A 15,771-nucleotide genomic window follows, 5' to 3' on the forward strand; every position below is an offset into this window, starting at 1 on the left:
AAATAAGACTTTGATGTCACTCTTTTCAAGGTTTCATCAGCTTCTCTGCCCTCGAGGTCTAGGGGGCGGGGCTTGCCCAGCAGAAGGACAGGCACGTTTCCCCAGCGCACTAACTTAGGCAGGGCCACCATCCTCCGGAACCTCTTAGAACCACCCATGCTGCGCCAGGTCCCGGCGCTGTGTCTGCAGGAAATGACTTAACTACAGGACTGTACTCAGATTCTTTGAAGAACCATGATCGACTGTGAGCCAGCTTTCTTTATTCTGGTACCTGAGGAAGTACTCCTAGGGAGCTGCAAAGCAGGGCATCTGGTGTGAGGCGCCCACTTACAGAAGGACGGGCCCTCAGGACTGCTGAGTGACTACCAGGAGGCTCCTTAGAAGCAGGTGATTTCGGGAGCTTCATTCCACGTGTGGAGACTGGGGCCCCTGGTGCTGGGCTACGTCAGCGCCTGTGCCTTCAGCAAGCCTTCTCGTAGAGGTTCTGCTTACACGGTAGGTTCAGTTGGAAATGCCTGGAATTTCCACATGACAAGGCTGCTGTGCTTTTGAGCTGCTCAGGAGCAAATGATGGTAGCATTGGCACAGGCCACCATGGAATGGTTTTCATTATACAGTTTCACCAAAACCTGGTAGTCTCCCTGAAAAGGAAAGCACGAGGTGTGTGAGCCGTAGAGCAATCGACCATTCAATAAAGAGTCATCGAGCACCTTCCAGGTGAGGCACTGCTCTGGACCCTGGGGATAAAGTAGAAGCAGACAAACCAAACCTCGTCCTGTGAAGCCTATGGCTCGCTGGAGAGGCAGACAGCACATGTGATCACTAGCTGTGTATGTGGTGTGTCACATGCTGACATTACACAGAGAACTCGGCAGGGAAGGGGTGGTGGGAGTGCGGGGCAGGGCAGGGCAGGGCAGGGCAGGGCGGGATGGGGCTAGTGCTGGCTTGCAATTTTAAGTAGGATGGTCAAGGCAGACCCGTGGAGAAGGTGCAGGAGCACGCCATGCTGCTCGGGGCTAGGCTCCCATGCTTAAGGACCAGCGAAGCCTTCAGTGGGGTTCAGGGAGAGGGAACCCCAGGGGCACGGAGAGGAGAGGAGGTCAGGGAGGCCTCACTGGCCATGGGAATGCTGCCTTCAGCCCTGAAAGGGACGCAGGTCATGAGAGTGTTTTCCCCGAGGGAGTGGTCTGACCTGCTGCATGTTGACAGGTCCCTGTGGCTGCCTCCAGCTAGCACGAGGCTGCAGGGAGGGAGGGGGCAGCAGGAAGAGCAGGTGGGAGGCGACTCAACAAGCCAGGTGAGAGATGCTGATTTGGAGCAGATGGTGGACAGGGAGTGGGCGTTGGATTCTGGATAGATTTTGTAAGAAGAGTTGATATGATTTACTAAGGAAACCCATGTGGGTGGGAGAGAGAGGGGTTAAGGGTCACTCCAAGGATTCTGGCCTGAGCAAGCAGAAGGATAAAGTGTCATTTGCTGAGACAGGGAAGACCTCTGGGGGAGCAAAAGTCAACCGTATGAAACCAGCATGCTGTATCAGAAAAAGTATCGCTGTCTTTTAGGGTTCCTTTCTGGCAACAACACTCTGCAGAAGAATCCTCTTGTCTGTGTTAGTGGCTGCGCACAGGCCTGTGTGGAGCTGCAGAAAGAACCCAGGGGTTAACCACATCTGCTTTGCTCCCAGCAGAAGGCCTGCCCAGCCCCCACAGGTCCACGTGGTAAGTGTCTGTAGACTCAGCAGTCTGGAGAGGAAAAGCTTGGGGCCGGGCAGCAGCCACGCTAAGCAGGGCAAGGGCCCAGGAGGGAAGGATGCAGGAGACTCCTGGCACATCTTTGACTCGCCTGTCACGGGAGGAAGGAAAGGGGTCTAATCTGTGTAAGCCAGAGGGAAGGGATAAATCAGATTGCTGGGTAGAAGTTGCACGAAAGGCAGTTTTTGTTAGAAGAGAACAACTTCCTAGCAGTTAGCAGAGGTCCAGGAGCAAGCGGGTTCCCCGCACTGAAAACTGTATTTGAGACACCCAGGTTCCACTCGGGACGGTGTCTTGGGCATGGGGATTGATTAGAACACCCCAGGCACCATTCAGCTTGAGGCGTCTGTGCTGTATTGGCTCCCGTGGGTCTGACTGCTCAAATATGGAGCAGCTGTGCTTACAGGAGCAGTGTTAGGAATTTAACCGAAGCGGTGAAAAAGAGAATTCATTATGAGTAAAAACCAGCTCAAGTGTGCATCTGATTATGTTTAATTATCACCACCTATTTTTCTTTTAACTGCCCATGTGCATTTATGTCCATACCCTATAAAATTATTAAAAACAAAATATAGTTTTTATTATTGCTTTATAAGCCTAATGTCAGATGTAGTGTTTGAAGGAAGGGTTTCTAGATTATGAACTATAAACTATAGATACTCTGGCTTAAGAGGCAATAGTATTTAGGCAACTGTGCCCGACTGTAGGCAGGTGGAAGGACATGCTAGAAGAGGAACAGAGAGCGGTGGCCTTTCCGCTGTGGAGACGAGCACTGAATGTGTGAGTTAGGGACGTGCAGTCCTCGGCACTTATGCAGTTCAGGCTGTACCTACAAGTTGTCCATGTGCTTTGGAGGCCCAAGGATCTTGAGCTCTAATCCAGAAAACAGCAGTCACAGGGAGATGCAGGGCCCCAGCGGGCCTCCATCTGGGCCCAGGCACGGCTTATGAAAAGTAAAGATTGACTGCTGAGTGGAAGTTTTCAGCCAAGCAGGTACAGAATTAGCACAGAGCCCATCTCCAGGGGATTTGGTGGGAGGAGGGGATGTTTTCAAACCAAAAGGCTTCACACTGTCTCTGTCCCATATTAGGAAGGGAAGTCTTTGAGCCTTGTAAGCTGGCCGTCAGCCAGGTACCCTGAGCTGACCGCAGCTGGTCCTCGGCCAACATGGGAGCCCACGTGGGGATTAAGGCCTCCAGCTGCCTCTGCTGCTTATGTGACAGGCCACATGTGTCCCACTTGGGTTATTTCCCCTGCTGGGTCTGGCAAGGTGTCAGCAGGCTGTGGGGTGGGGGTTGGGGGAACAGGGCTGGCCAGGTTTCTGCTTCCCAGGCCCAGGCCTCAGAAGAGAAGGAGGCAAGAGGACCAGGCAAAGACAGTCTGTAGATGCTTAAACACCCAGACCCAGGGCCAGGAGACCTGACTGCATCTTTGCCCTCATGTTGGGCAATAATCTCATTGGGCATCTTTCCTGGCAACAAAGCTTTGTACAGCTCTGGTAAATTTTATTTCAGAGGGATTCCATGAGTTCTTTCCCCTTCTATTTCATGGCAATTGCTAACAGAAACTGATTTATTTAAAAAAAAAGCAATAAAGATGAAAGTTAACTGTTTGCAAATTTTAAGTCAATCTCCAGTGCGTGTGTGTGTGTGTGTGTGTGTGTGTGTGTGTGTGTGTGTGTGAATGGGGTGGGGGTGGGGGGGTCAGAAAGAAAATGAATAAGGAAAAATAATTCAAATAACAAAGATTTATAGAAAAATCTATCTGGAGAATTTAGACCCCACATTTTAGAAATGAAGAGAATTTGCAAAACTCATATTATACTGAAAGGCTTGCAGAGAGCTCTGGAGAAGAAGAACCCTAGAGGAGAGAGGGAGGAAGGAAGTTCCCAGATGCTCGAGCAATGCTGGTGAAGGTCCCAGATGGCCTTCAAACACCACAGCTTTGACCTTACGAACCAGAGGCTAGGATAGAAAGGAAACACAAGAGAAATGAAATGAAATTAAACAAATTTTTTATGAAGAAGGAGACCCTTTGGAGGACAAAAACGATGATGTTAAAAACAAACAAAAAATAAGATTATTACATTTTTCTGATTATTTTTATGTTGTTCCATAAGGTTCTCTGAGGAGTAGCATATTGAAAATGTATGGCTTATGTCAGAGCTGCTTGCATGCAGCCATAAAATAAAGTCACATTGTTTTGAGAAAAATGGAATTAGTGGAAAATTTTACTCTTAACTGTGAGGCTCTCCCGTGAACACTCAGGATGTAGACACTTTATTTACTCAGTGGCAGCCCCTGAATAGCAGTGTAACTGGGTCCCCTGTAAGCCCTCATGATTGTGTTTAGTCCTTTCTCTGAAAGGCCAGCCTTACTGAGCGCTAAAGACAGCCAGCCTGTGCCTGCCTCCCACACCCCAGCAGCTGCAGTTACATGGAGTCCCCACAGGCGGGGCAGCCCTGAAGGGACACATCTCTCTACGTGGGAGGTGTTGAGGATTCCCAAAGGTCCGACATGATGTAAAATGTCAAATACCAAAATGACAAAACCAGTGTGTCAAACATTTGAAATTGCCCACGATGAGGTATCAGCTTTACTGAAAGAGGGTTTTCTTACTGGTGGCCTATGAAGGGTTAACTGTTTAATTCCCTATTCCTCCTCCTCCCCCTCCTCTTCCTCCTCCACCCCCCATTATTCTGTTCTTGGAGAAACTGCACAATATAATAATTAAGTAACAAAACAAAATGGAAAAACAAAACCTTACCTTGGGAATATCAAATCCAAGATTACTGGCAGGGCCAGCATAATAAATCTGCTCTGAAAAATATACAAAACATGCATAGTGTTATTCAACCATTTAAAACAAAAATGATTTCTCATATTTTCTGTGCTCACTGTGCCCTGGGGATCCAGTGGTAAAGAAAAAGATCTTTGTCCAAACACTGCTGATATTCTAATGAGGACACTGACAGCACATAAACAGTAGCTAGACTGTAAAAAGGGCTAGAAGGAGACATCAGGTAAGGCTAGCGAGGCAGGTGGTGTGATGGTTAAGAGGCCAGGTTGGGGCTGGGCTGCGTAGGGTTAAATCCGGAAACCATCTCTGAAGACTGTTTGACCTTGGACAGTCATTACCTCCTTGGGCTCAGTTTCCTTGTTTTTAAGATGAATATAATAATGACAACAACAGTGCTCACTTCATCAGGCAGTGAAAAATAAAAGAATTAATCAATGTAAAGCACCAGTGTCTGGGAAGCACTCAATAAATGCTTCCAAAAGTATGCACTGGGAGACACCATGTTTGATAGGACGGCTGGTCAGGGAAGGTATCTCTAAGGGGATGACATTGGAGCTAAGCCCTGAGGGAGGAGAGTGAGGTGATGATTTAAAGATCTGGGAGAAGAGAACCCCAGGGCACCAGAAAGAGGACAAAGGCCCTAATATGGACAAGAGTTTGGGAAGGAAGGACAGAGGGAGATGAGTGTGCTGAAGTATAGTGAACAAAAGGGCCCATGTAAAAAAGTGGTAAAAAGTCAAATGACATATGTGTGGAGAGGCCTAGAATGGAGGCCATTCAGTGGCTAAGGAGAGTGATGGATTAGTGAAGCATGATGGTGGTGATGAAGAAAAGTTAATAAAATCATGACTACACTGGGAGACAGGACTTACTGATGAGTTGCATGTAAAGTGAGGGCAAAAGAGAGTTTAGGCTTGAGCACCTGGGTAGATAGGGGTACCATTTACTGAGATAGGAGAGCCTGGGGAGGAAGAAGTTTGTGTGGGGACAGTGATTAAAGAGCTCTATCTTTGGGTTGATTACTAAGGGACCTTGAGAGCAGTTGGATACATGAATCTGGAATTTTTGAAAGAGGTTAGGGATAGAGTATGAATATTGGAGTCATTAACATGTACATGGTGATAAGGGCACAGGACAGTATGAGAGCACCCCCCCCCAATCCTCAGGAAAATAAAATTAATAGGTAGAAAAGGGAGAAGGGCCAGAACCACTCCTGAAGCCCTCTAAAGTCCAGGAGAGGGACAGAGAAGGAGAAGCCAGCCAAGGCAATCAAGAAGGACCAGATGTGGAGAGGAGGGCAACCAGAAGTGGATGGATCAAAGAAGTCAGGTTCCTCAAAAGAGGAGGGTGTGGCTCAGTTGGTTGGAGCATCATCCCATACACCAAAAGGTGGCAGGTTTGATTCCCGGTCAGGGCACATACCCAGGTTGTAGGTTTGATCCCTGTTTGGGACACATTCCAGAGGCAACCGATCGATGTTTCACTCTCACATCAATGTTTCTCTTTCTCTCTATAATCAATTAAAAAGGAGGGTATTATCAGCTGTGTTGAATGATATAAAAAATTTGTTTAAGGACAAAGATTTGCAGTAGATTTGGTAATATGGACGTCATTTAGTGACCTTGACAAGATCATTGGAGAAGTGAGAACAAATGCCCAAATAGGGTGGATTGAAGAGTGATATGAAGGTAAGAAAGTAAAAAAGCTTTCTATAGAGAGAAGCAAAAAAGAAACGAACAACAACTAGAAGAGAGTGTAGGGTTGAGTGGCTTGTTTCTTTAAGACAGGAGATATTGCTCCATGTTTGTCATTTGAAGGGAATTATATTGTAGAAAGAGAGGGATTGAAGATGCAGAAGAGAGGAAATAACTGAAGGGATGAAGTGTTTTAAGAAGATGAGAGGGGAGGGATTTGCCTTTGAGGGAAGCACAAAGATTGCTCCCATAGTCATGAGGTTGAAAAGACAGCAGAACAGGTTCAGATGTAGATAGATTTGTAGGTTGGCCAGTGGACCAATGACAGGGCTCCAGACTGATTACTTGTGTTTTTGTTTTTTTTTCCAATGAAGGTCATGGGCAGAGATGTAAGGAAAACCTGAGGGTGATGACTCTGGTCCATTGAGGAGCAAGAAGATGGCATACAATAGTTATGGATAGTGGGGGAGGAATTTACTTGAAAAACACAGTAGGACTACTAGGCAGCATTGCTGAGTGCTTTTTTGAGGCTTGTGGCTATGAATTTAAAGATTCTCTGGTTGGCTCAGATTTATATTTTCTCAGCAACATTCAGTAGCTCTGATGAAAAATAGAGAGGGTAGATGGTTGGATTAGAGTTTTACTGGACAAAAATGACAAGGAGAGAAAGGCAAGACTACTAGGAATAGATACAGGGAGAAGCTTATAATAACAGCATGGAATCTAAGGAGGATAAGGAAAAAAATGAAGGCAGGAGGAGTTGGTTAATAGCAAAACAGTGGTGGAGTCAGTTGAATGGAGTCTCCAGTATTGCAATTAAGGTCATAGAATAGGTAAGCTGGACGGATATGGTGAAGCCAGAGGTCAGAAGGCTTGACTCAGATGTCAGAAGTAGAGCATTTACTGGTGATAACAGGATACAGAGTTGATAGCAGGATGCAGGGAGAGAACAGTTGAGGTGGAATTATGGAAATGGTTATTAGAAGTAAGGAAGTTGAGGAATTGAGGTATCGTGGTGCTGGGTGGGCCATCCATGTCAATATTAAGTCAGAAGAAAGGATGGAACCTTGACCAGTTCCTCAGATGGTGACTGCCTCCCAGCACTGTGCACGTAGCATATTATAAGCAGAGGCTAAGAGCAGAGACTATGGGGCCAGACTATCCTGGCTGGGTTTGAATCTTGGCTCTTCTTCCTACTAACTGGGCAAGTCATCCAACCTTTCTGTGTCTCAGTTTCCCTATTAGGAAATGAGGGTGATAATAACATTCATCTCACAGGGTTCTTGTGATCATCAAATGAGTTAATACATGTAAAACTCTTATAACAGCACCTGTGATAGGCAATCATTAAGTGTTAGCCTTTAATGTATTCATCCACCAATCCACATGACCGGGGTCCATCTGATATAAACCAGGTATTACTCGAGGTGCTGGATATGATAGTAGACAAGAACCTTATGTGAACCATTTGAATTGCTGACCACCCAGAATTGTCATAATCTGTTTACAGGGCTGCTTTACTCACTAGACTGGGCTTCTGTGCCTCTTGTTTGCATGGTTCTGAGCACACTGCACAGAGTTTGACACACAGCTAGGTGCCATATATGGTTATTGAATGAGGTTACTGAATGAGCAGATCCAGAGTCAGGACATGGGTTTGCCAACCAACTCCATTCGTGCTCTTGCTATTGTGACCCTCTGGAAGTGTCTGGGCCTGGGATGTGCTGACACAAGAGGCTGGATTAGGGAATGAGTCACTCAGAACAACTGACCTGGTATGAGGGAGGAGGGATGGTGGAGGAGAATGGAGGTGAATACATGCTTATTGCTGTTAGCTACTGAGCTCTTTCAATGACACAGAGACTTCCTGCTTCACACAGGACCTGGTCAGTAAATATTTGCAGAAAGATCAAACTCTCCACATTAAAAGGGGCTTTGGGCCAGGGGCAGCATGGCTGCGGCAAGAGCAGCTGCCCACGTGGGACAATACCAGGAGAGTGAGGATAAATTTCCTTTAAAAAGACCTCCCCAGGGCAATCGGAGGCTGAACTTCTACCAGGAGACCGTTCTTAGTACAGACTTTGGCTTCTGTTAAATGCCCATGTCCTCAGCATATCTATCCTTCCTTAAGGATCACATGCAAAAGCAGTGTGTTCCAGATGGCCGATGCCCCCATTTTATGGCACTATATGTACTGGTCCAGTCATGTTTAAAAGGAAGTATATATTTGGGTGTGGATATGGGAAATTTTATTGGAAATTGCTACTCTATATTATGTGGCATTTGAAACAGAGATGTTAACATTCTGGATCTTGTCCTTAAGAATCTTCCAGTGCACCTGGAGGAGAAGCAATAATTAAGCTATACCGACGTTAACTGTGAGGAGCCAGTGGTGTGTGGGGGCAGTGTACATCACAGGTGCAGAGGGTCAGAGGGGCGGGCTGGGATTCATTTGTACTGCTGGTGTGTTGCAACCCGAGGGCAGACCACTCACATTAGACTCTATGGTGCCCCTGGAATTGGGCGACACAGTGCCCCAGCTACAGTACCTGATTTCATTTTAGGAAAATATCTCTTTCCCACTGGGTACTCTCTCACCTGAACCAGGACACTCTGAGAGAGGGACAGAGAGACCCAGGACCAGTCTCTCCTGGCAAGAGATGGTTTGTTTCATTTCAACTCACCAGTCTCTAGAACTGCCTGGCATAGCAGCCTTCTCACTGATTCTGTGACTCCTTTTGAGAAAATGTCTTTGCTTTCATTGACTAGAATAGGTTTATACCTTCTGCAACTCAGGGACTTGGACTGCTGAGGGCATGAACCAATAAAAACCACTCATGCTGGACATCAGGGTGTGGGTCACAGTGTGACTCAAGAACAGAGTCCAGGATGGGGACTGAGTGTTCCCGTCCATGTCTGGTCCAACTGGATGCTCTTGGGCATGTGTTATACCTACTTACGTTTCCACTTATTGTTCTAAAGTGGCAGATGACCTGACCTAGGAGGCACACACTTGGGATCAGGACCCACCTCTCCTAGTCACTAACTAAGTGTTGGTGGGCAATTTACTTAGCCATCCTGTGACTCAGCTTCCTAACAGCAGAATATAAATAGGGTCCCTCTCCTGCAGGGCGTTAAGAGGACTTAAGAATTTGTATGCAAACTCGCTGAGCAAAGTGGGGTCCCCTGTAAGGGTAGAAATAGTAATCATTTGTTATATTATTGTTCCTAAATATGACGTATGAGGGCTCACTTGGCGGCTGCTGAGGAACAGAGCGAGACTAGGTTTGGGAACTTTTTGCCAAGTCAATGTACACAACTAAGACCTGTTGCTGCCCTTTCTTTTCTTTTTTAATTTCTGCTTAAGTAAAAAGGCTGAGCATGGCTCTTTGAAGAATACCATGGGAATGATATCAAACCTTTTGCTCATTTAATTTTCAAAGATTTGGTAATTTACTAATTTGTGCTCTTCACTATTAATGGGCTTTTTACTGGGGTGAAAGGGAGTTATTAAATCAAACACTTTACCATTTCAATAGGAGCGGTTCTGGGGGCCCATGAAGTCATGAAAATTGCTGCAAGCAAAGCATGAAACTGTCTTTTTTTTTTTTTTTTAAACCTGATGAAACAAGACCTAAAATTAAATTCCTGCTTCTTCCTTTCTCAGATCCTCTCTGATTCTGAGATTCCTTTAATTAACATTTTCACACTCCAGTACTATAAAAAGAGCCCCAGTATATCTCTACCACTTCTTTCTTTCCTTCATTTAAGATCATTATCAGTTTAAATGGACAGTGAATTAAAGAAGTTCACCCTCTGGCTCTGAAGACCTGAAGTCATTTCTGTGAATAGGACTTTTGACCCAGATCATTGTGTGGTTGGTACATAAGAGTCTTTCAGAGAGGAAATTGACTTGAAAATTGTGAAGATGAAACGTCACAGAGGGTTTTGGGTTAGACTGACATGAGACTCAGGACTGTGGCCCGGCCCTTGGTTCTCAGTAACCAGGATGTGGCCTGGTCCAATGCATGGCCTTCCTGTCATTTCCTAGTCCTTGCTATTGAAATTCCCTCATTTTCCAAATTTATTACAAAAATGTCCAATTTATAAATATTATGAGGGTGCTTGACAGGATAATATAGAGTTCAATTTATAGGTCGATTAGTATATTCAGAACAAATTTTTTAAAATTATCGCTTATTTATTTATTCAGCATTTGAGCCCCTTTCCTACCTGCCCAGTGCAGCGGGGGCTGGGAGACAGCGATGCCCTGGAGGAACACAGCCCTCACCCTGTCCTCCTGTGAGTGGGGACCTCAGGGTCTGGGAAGGCCCATTGCAGCAGCTCCTGTGGGCCATGGTCCCACGGTGAGGAGGGAGGAGGAGAGAATGTTGCAGGCAGACCAAGAGTCTCCTCTTTGGAGTGAGAGGGAGCGAGTGTATTAGGTCCTTTTGGTGAGCTCTAAACATAGTCTGCTTCCTCTCCCTGCCTTGGGTATTTCCTTAAAGAGACCCCAGATTTGGCAGGGGGCGGGGCCAGGCCCCCTGCTCCTTACCTCCTCCTCACTGCCGCCTTGAGTTCTGCTTTTTTTCTGTCTCTGGCCTGGAGGCTGTTGCATTTCTGGTCCCACAGGGTGCAGAGCCAGTTCTTGGTTAGACATCATTTAAATTAATAATGAGCTTGCCTGGGGCTGGGGACTCAGAAGAGTGCCCATTGCCTCCAGGGTGAACGTGCCTGTGCCGGAATCCCTGTGGGGCCAGAGAACCTTGAGGTTTCAAGGTTTCGGTGGATTCCAGGCAGTGTGAGTAGGTGGCTCTAGGATAGGCCCAGGTCTATTGTTTATATTTTATAATATTTTTTAGTCCTAATTGTCAGTTTCTTCATCTCCCAGCCATTTTTCCTGTTATTCTCTAGAGCACCTGCAGTCCTTTCTGTCTGTCCTACACTACATAGGACTGCCTGTACCATCTCAGAGGTGGTCCTGCAGCCACACCACATACAGCTGCACAGACCGGGCCCATCTGAGGGGGTAGTAGGAGCAGAAATCTAGCTCCTGTCCCACTGCGCCAGACTGTGCAGCCTGGGGCTAGGCTGGATGCCACCCGCAGATACTTCTGGTATCCTGTGCACATCCCCTTGCCCAACCTGACGTCACGCCAGCCATGGTGAGCATCAGCTGCACTTCTGCCATATCCCAGGTCAAGTGCTTGCCTTTCTACACTAGCCTGCTGCAAACCAGCCCATGGGGGGAAGTTCAGGGACTCTGTTCCCTGGGTAAATCCTCAACTTAGAAGACTTGGAATCAGGGATAAATGCCATTTATTCCTAATCTTCAGAGGGACAATTCTGAGACACACATTATAGTTCCCCAAGTTCCCCACACTGGTCATCAGCTCTTTGACACCTCACTTCTTGGCCCTTCTTCGTGCACTGAGTCCCTCTTGCTCCTCTCCTATTCTTGCTTCCTGGCTTCACATTCCAATAAACTATTCACCCCCAGGTCTTTGTTTCCGACTTTTCTGGGAGGACCCCAAACTAAGAACGCTTCCTGGTGGAAAGCGCACCTTCTCTTAATTCATATGAGGGCCCATATGAGCTATGGGAAGTTCCAGAAACCTGTTTCTGATGACAGAACCACCCAGCCAAGAAGCGAAATCTGAACACCCTATAACCTGGTCTATGACTTTTGTTCCAAAGAACAGCAAGGAGAATGAATGCCCTGCACTGTCCCTGTGGGGCTCCGAGCCTCCCACTTTGGGAGAAGATAGAGGCTGAGAGAAGGACAAGGAGATGAAGACCACAGCTCTGCCCAGAAGAGGATGAACAGGAGCGGATGAGTGGCTGTGAGGGAGCCAGCAAGTTTGAGAAGAAAGAAACAGCAGAGAGAGGAGAGGAGAAGTGCACAGCTAGCCCCAGTTTCTGTTTGCTTCATTCGGTTGGATGGTGTTTTACTGTCACTGAATAGTGGACCTGCAATAAAAGTGCACTCTGAGAAACTGCATTTGCAAACTCTGGGATTCTGGCCCTGTCAGGTGACCCTCTATTGGTAGGATTATTTTTATTGCTAAGGGGACCTCAATTTTATTTACAGCATGTCCTAAATGCAAGAAGTTTCACAAAAGGTTGATGGAACCTTGAGGATTGCCTGCTGGAAATGGCTAAGGGCATTTCCCCACACCTAAAGATTTGCATAGATGATTGCTTGCTGCCAGACAGCTGAGGGCATTTCAATCTACATGTTATTGCCTCCTACTGGCCAAACACCTGAACAGCAGTAGGCAGTTCCCCCAATCTGACAATGGATTCTGTATACCAAACCTTGCCTTTGATGTATATCTACTTTGCCTTAGGACAATTTGTGTTAATAAAAAGCAAGGGGTCCAGAGAGACAAGAGAACTTGGTTTCTTTAGCTAAGTCTTCTCTGGCTCCTCAAAATGCCTTCCAAAATTATGTTTCATCTCTGGACTCTTGATTAATTTACAGCAGCCCCTTTTCCAGATTCCTGAACCCTTCTAGATGCTGGAAAAGTCCCCAGGCAATTCGGTTGGGTGGCGTTTTACTGTCACTGAATAGTGGACCTGCAATAAAAGTGCACTCAGAAACTGCATTTGCAAACTCTGGGATTCTGGCCCTGTCAGGTGACCCTCTATTGGTAGGATTATTTCTATTGCTAAGGGGACCTCAATTTTATTTCCAATATTATTTTCATGTTATTTGGCCCCTTTGGCTGTACATAGGGTCAGTGTGTTCTGGGCATCATTCATTTCTTTGGTCCTTTTCAGAATCATGACTATACTTGGGAGCTCGTAAGTATTTAATTAGAGTTTGGCTTACTACATGGATTATCTTAACTAGTCCATTCAAACAGGCTGGGGAGATCCTCTTTGTGGCCTTTCACTACTGGAGAAACTTAATGTTATTTAAGCATTCACTATGTGCTTGAAATGGACCATTTGAAACTATCAAATGAGACCCCTACCAGGGCTATTCACTCACGGACCTGCTGCTTCCACCTCTCCACCATGATCTGGGATTTGGACAAAATGGAAGGTGCTTGGGCCTACAACTGAGCTAGAGAGTAAAATTGCTAACATACACGAATCCGAATGTGTTCAGGACAGACTGTTAAAGAACACTTAGACCAACATAGAAGGTACTAGGTGAGTGCTGTCTAACAGAGCATTCTGCAGAGATGGGGCTTGGCTACACTTGTAACCACAAATCTGGTGACCACTGGCCACTTGTGGCCATTAAGAACTTGAAAGGTGGCTAATGTGACTGATGAACTGACTTTTAAATTTAATTTAAATGTAAATTATTTAAATAGCCACACGTGACTAGTGGCTGCCAACCTGGACAGAGCAGCTTTAGGTTGGCACTGTCCAATAGAAATATAATGTGAGCCACTTATGTAATTGAAAATTTTCTAGTAGCCACATTTGAAAAATAGGAAAGAGAAACAAGTAAAATCAATTTAATAATATACGTATTTTAACCCAAATATTATAATTTCAATAGGTAACCAATATAAAAATATTAAAGATGTTTAAAATTATTTTTATACCTGTTTTTGCACTAAGTCTTTAAAATTCAGTGCGTATGCTACATTTAGAGCACATCTCACTGTGGACGGGCCACATTTCTGGCGCTCTGTGGCCACAGGTGGCTAGTGGCTTTGTTCTAGACTCTAGAATCTAGAGAGAGTGTCAATTATGAAGTCATTGAGGAGAAACTGAGGCTCAAAAAGTGAAATGATTCGTTCCAATTGTATTCCTCTTTCAAGACCTTTCTGTCTTTACTGCCCCAGTTCCCTCTAGGAGATACATAACTCTGGCAGTTAGGAGGGAAAGAGAATTTCAGCTATTTTCTCTATCAACCTATTTCTGGATTTCTGTGGATAAACACTTAACTCTCAAAATACAACTTGCGAATTGGTGGGCTGATTGGATTCCCAGAATGGAAATGAAGAAGATGGTGATGGGAGGAGAGAGAGGAGAAGAAATGGAGTTGATCTCCAGAAACCTGGGGCAGCGACAGGAAAGAGCAATGTGATTGGAAATAATGAAATAGACATCATGGGGCGGGGGGGTTGGAGGGGAGGCTTTTGCAGATTGAGGGCCTCTTGGGTCCACACACATCAGAGCTCTCAGGATGCTTGTTAAAATGCAAATCCACTGATCCCTGGGATCAGAGCTTTGATGTGATATGGGGAGCTGGCAGTCAGCCTCCTTAATTAGCTTCCTAATGATTACTGCACAAGGTGAGTGTTTGAGTCATTGAGCAGACTTGTGAAATTCCATAGGAGGCCCCGGGTTTGTAAAGGAGCTTGTATTGTGTAGAAAATTGAAAATGCTTCTGGCCCTAGGTCATCACTAGTCTCAATGTGCTGAGCTCAACTAAAGCAGAGACCTGGCTGATGTGGAGGGAGTTTACCCGTATTATTAGCTCTTACTAAGAGGCTTGAATTTGAGGAAGGAGGCGAAGCTCCCAGGCTGTAGGACTTTGTAATAGGCAATGTGTTTCCTTTTGTTTGTTTGGTTTTTATTTTTTCTTAGAAAGAAAAGGTCCTCTTAGGCTTGGTCATTGCTGGTGCCCTTTCTATGGTGACCGTTGTTTCTAGCTCTATTTTTTACAGAGTAAGAGTGGGAAGTTCCTGTTAATTCAATACTAAACTGCTGTTTTTGTTAATTCTCTATGAATTTGTAGCAGCCGCTGCTGCCCTGTACTCACAAGAAGGAATCCACAGCTGCCTGAAACATTTTGGAGTATGCAAACAAAGAATAAAACATGAAGAGAAGGAAGGCTGAAGGCTGAGGAGATGGTGCTAACAATCTCCAGTTCCCTGAGAAGTGCAAATGGGGCTCTCTCCCCAAGGGTGCAAGCAGGCCTGCAGCCCCCACTTTGTCAGCCACTAGAGGACACACAACTTGGACCAAAGTCAGGTTTCTGCTACCTCTGAGGGAAAAGGCCTTAAATTCTAAGCCTCGAAAGCTGCACTGCCTCTCCAGGCCTTGTTAAAACGCAGACTTGCACTCGGAGATGGATGACTTCAGGGCTCAGGGCCCTTGCTTGAGAAATCCCTAATCAGCTGCAGGAAGTGGCGAGCATTTATCACTTATCGAGCGCTTACCCTGTGCCAAACGGCTTTCTGTTCTAACGCCTTCACACAGATGATCCCATTTTGTCTTTATAACAGTCCTGTAAGGTTACTCGTATTTTCCTCATCGTACAGATGAAGAAACTGGGGCTCAGAGAGATGAACTTGCCTGCAGTCACATAACAATAAGTAGCCGTAGAGGTCCATCTCTGTGCGTCTAGCTTCAAACCCTGTGCTTATGTGCTAGGCTGGTGGCTCTCAAGCGTGGTCCCTGGGCCAGCAGCACCAGCCTTACTGGGGACTTGGGAGAAATGCAGATTTCCCGGCTTCTCTCCAGGCGTACTGAACTGCAAACTGGGGGTGAGGCAGACAGTCTGTGGTAGAACAAGTCTGCCAGGTGATGCTGATGCTCAGGCTGGAGAATCACTG

The 15,771-nt window shown here is 46.0% G+C and overlaps 1 protein-coding gene across 2 annotated transcripts in view; it reads right to left on the minus strand.

Moving 5' to 3' along the window:
• Positions 1-226: 226 nt before the first annotated feature.
• LY86 (lymphocyte antigen 86) overlaps positions 227-15,771 on the minus strand; it is a 66,099-nt gene continuing 50,554 nt past the window's right edge. For both annotated transcript variants that reach the window (XM_054720929.1, XM_054720930.1), the window contains exons 5-6: positions 4,518-4,570; positions 227-641 (exon numbers count right to left, since the gene is read on the minus strand). In XM_054720929.1, the coding sequence (XP_054576904.1) occupies positions 558-641; positions 4,518-4,570 (137 nt within the window). In that variant the 3' untranslated portion in view covers positions 227-557. The remainder of the gene's footprint in view (positions 642-4,517; positions 4,571-15,771) is intronic.

Source organism: Eptesicus fuscus, chromosome 9 (assembly GCF_027574615.1).
Source record: "Eptesicus fuscus isolate TK198812 chromosome 9, DD_ASM_mEF_20220401, whole genome shotgun sequence".
Taxonomy (NCBI): domain Eukaryota; kingdom Metazoa; phylum Chordata; class Mammalia; order Chiroptera; family Vespertilionidae; genus Eptesicus; species Eptesicus fuscus.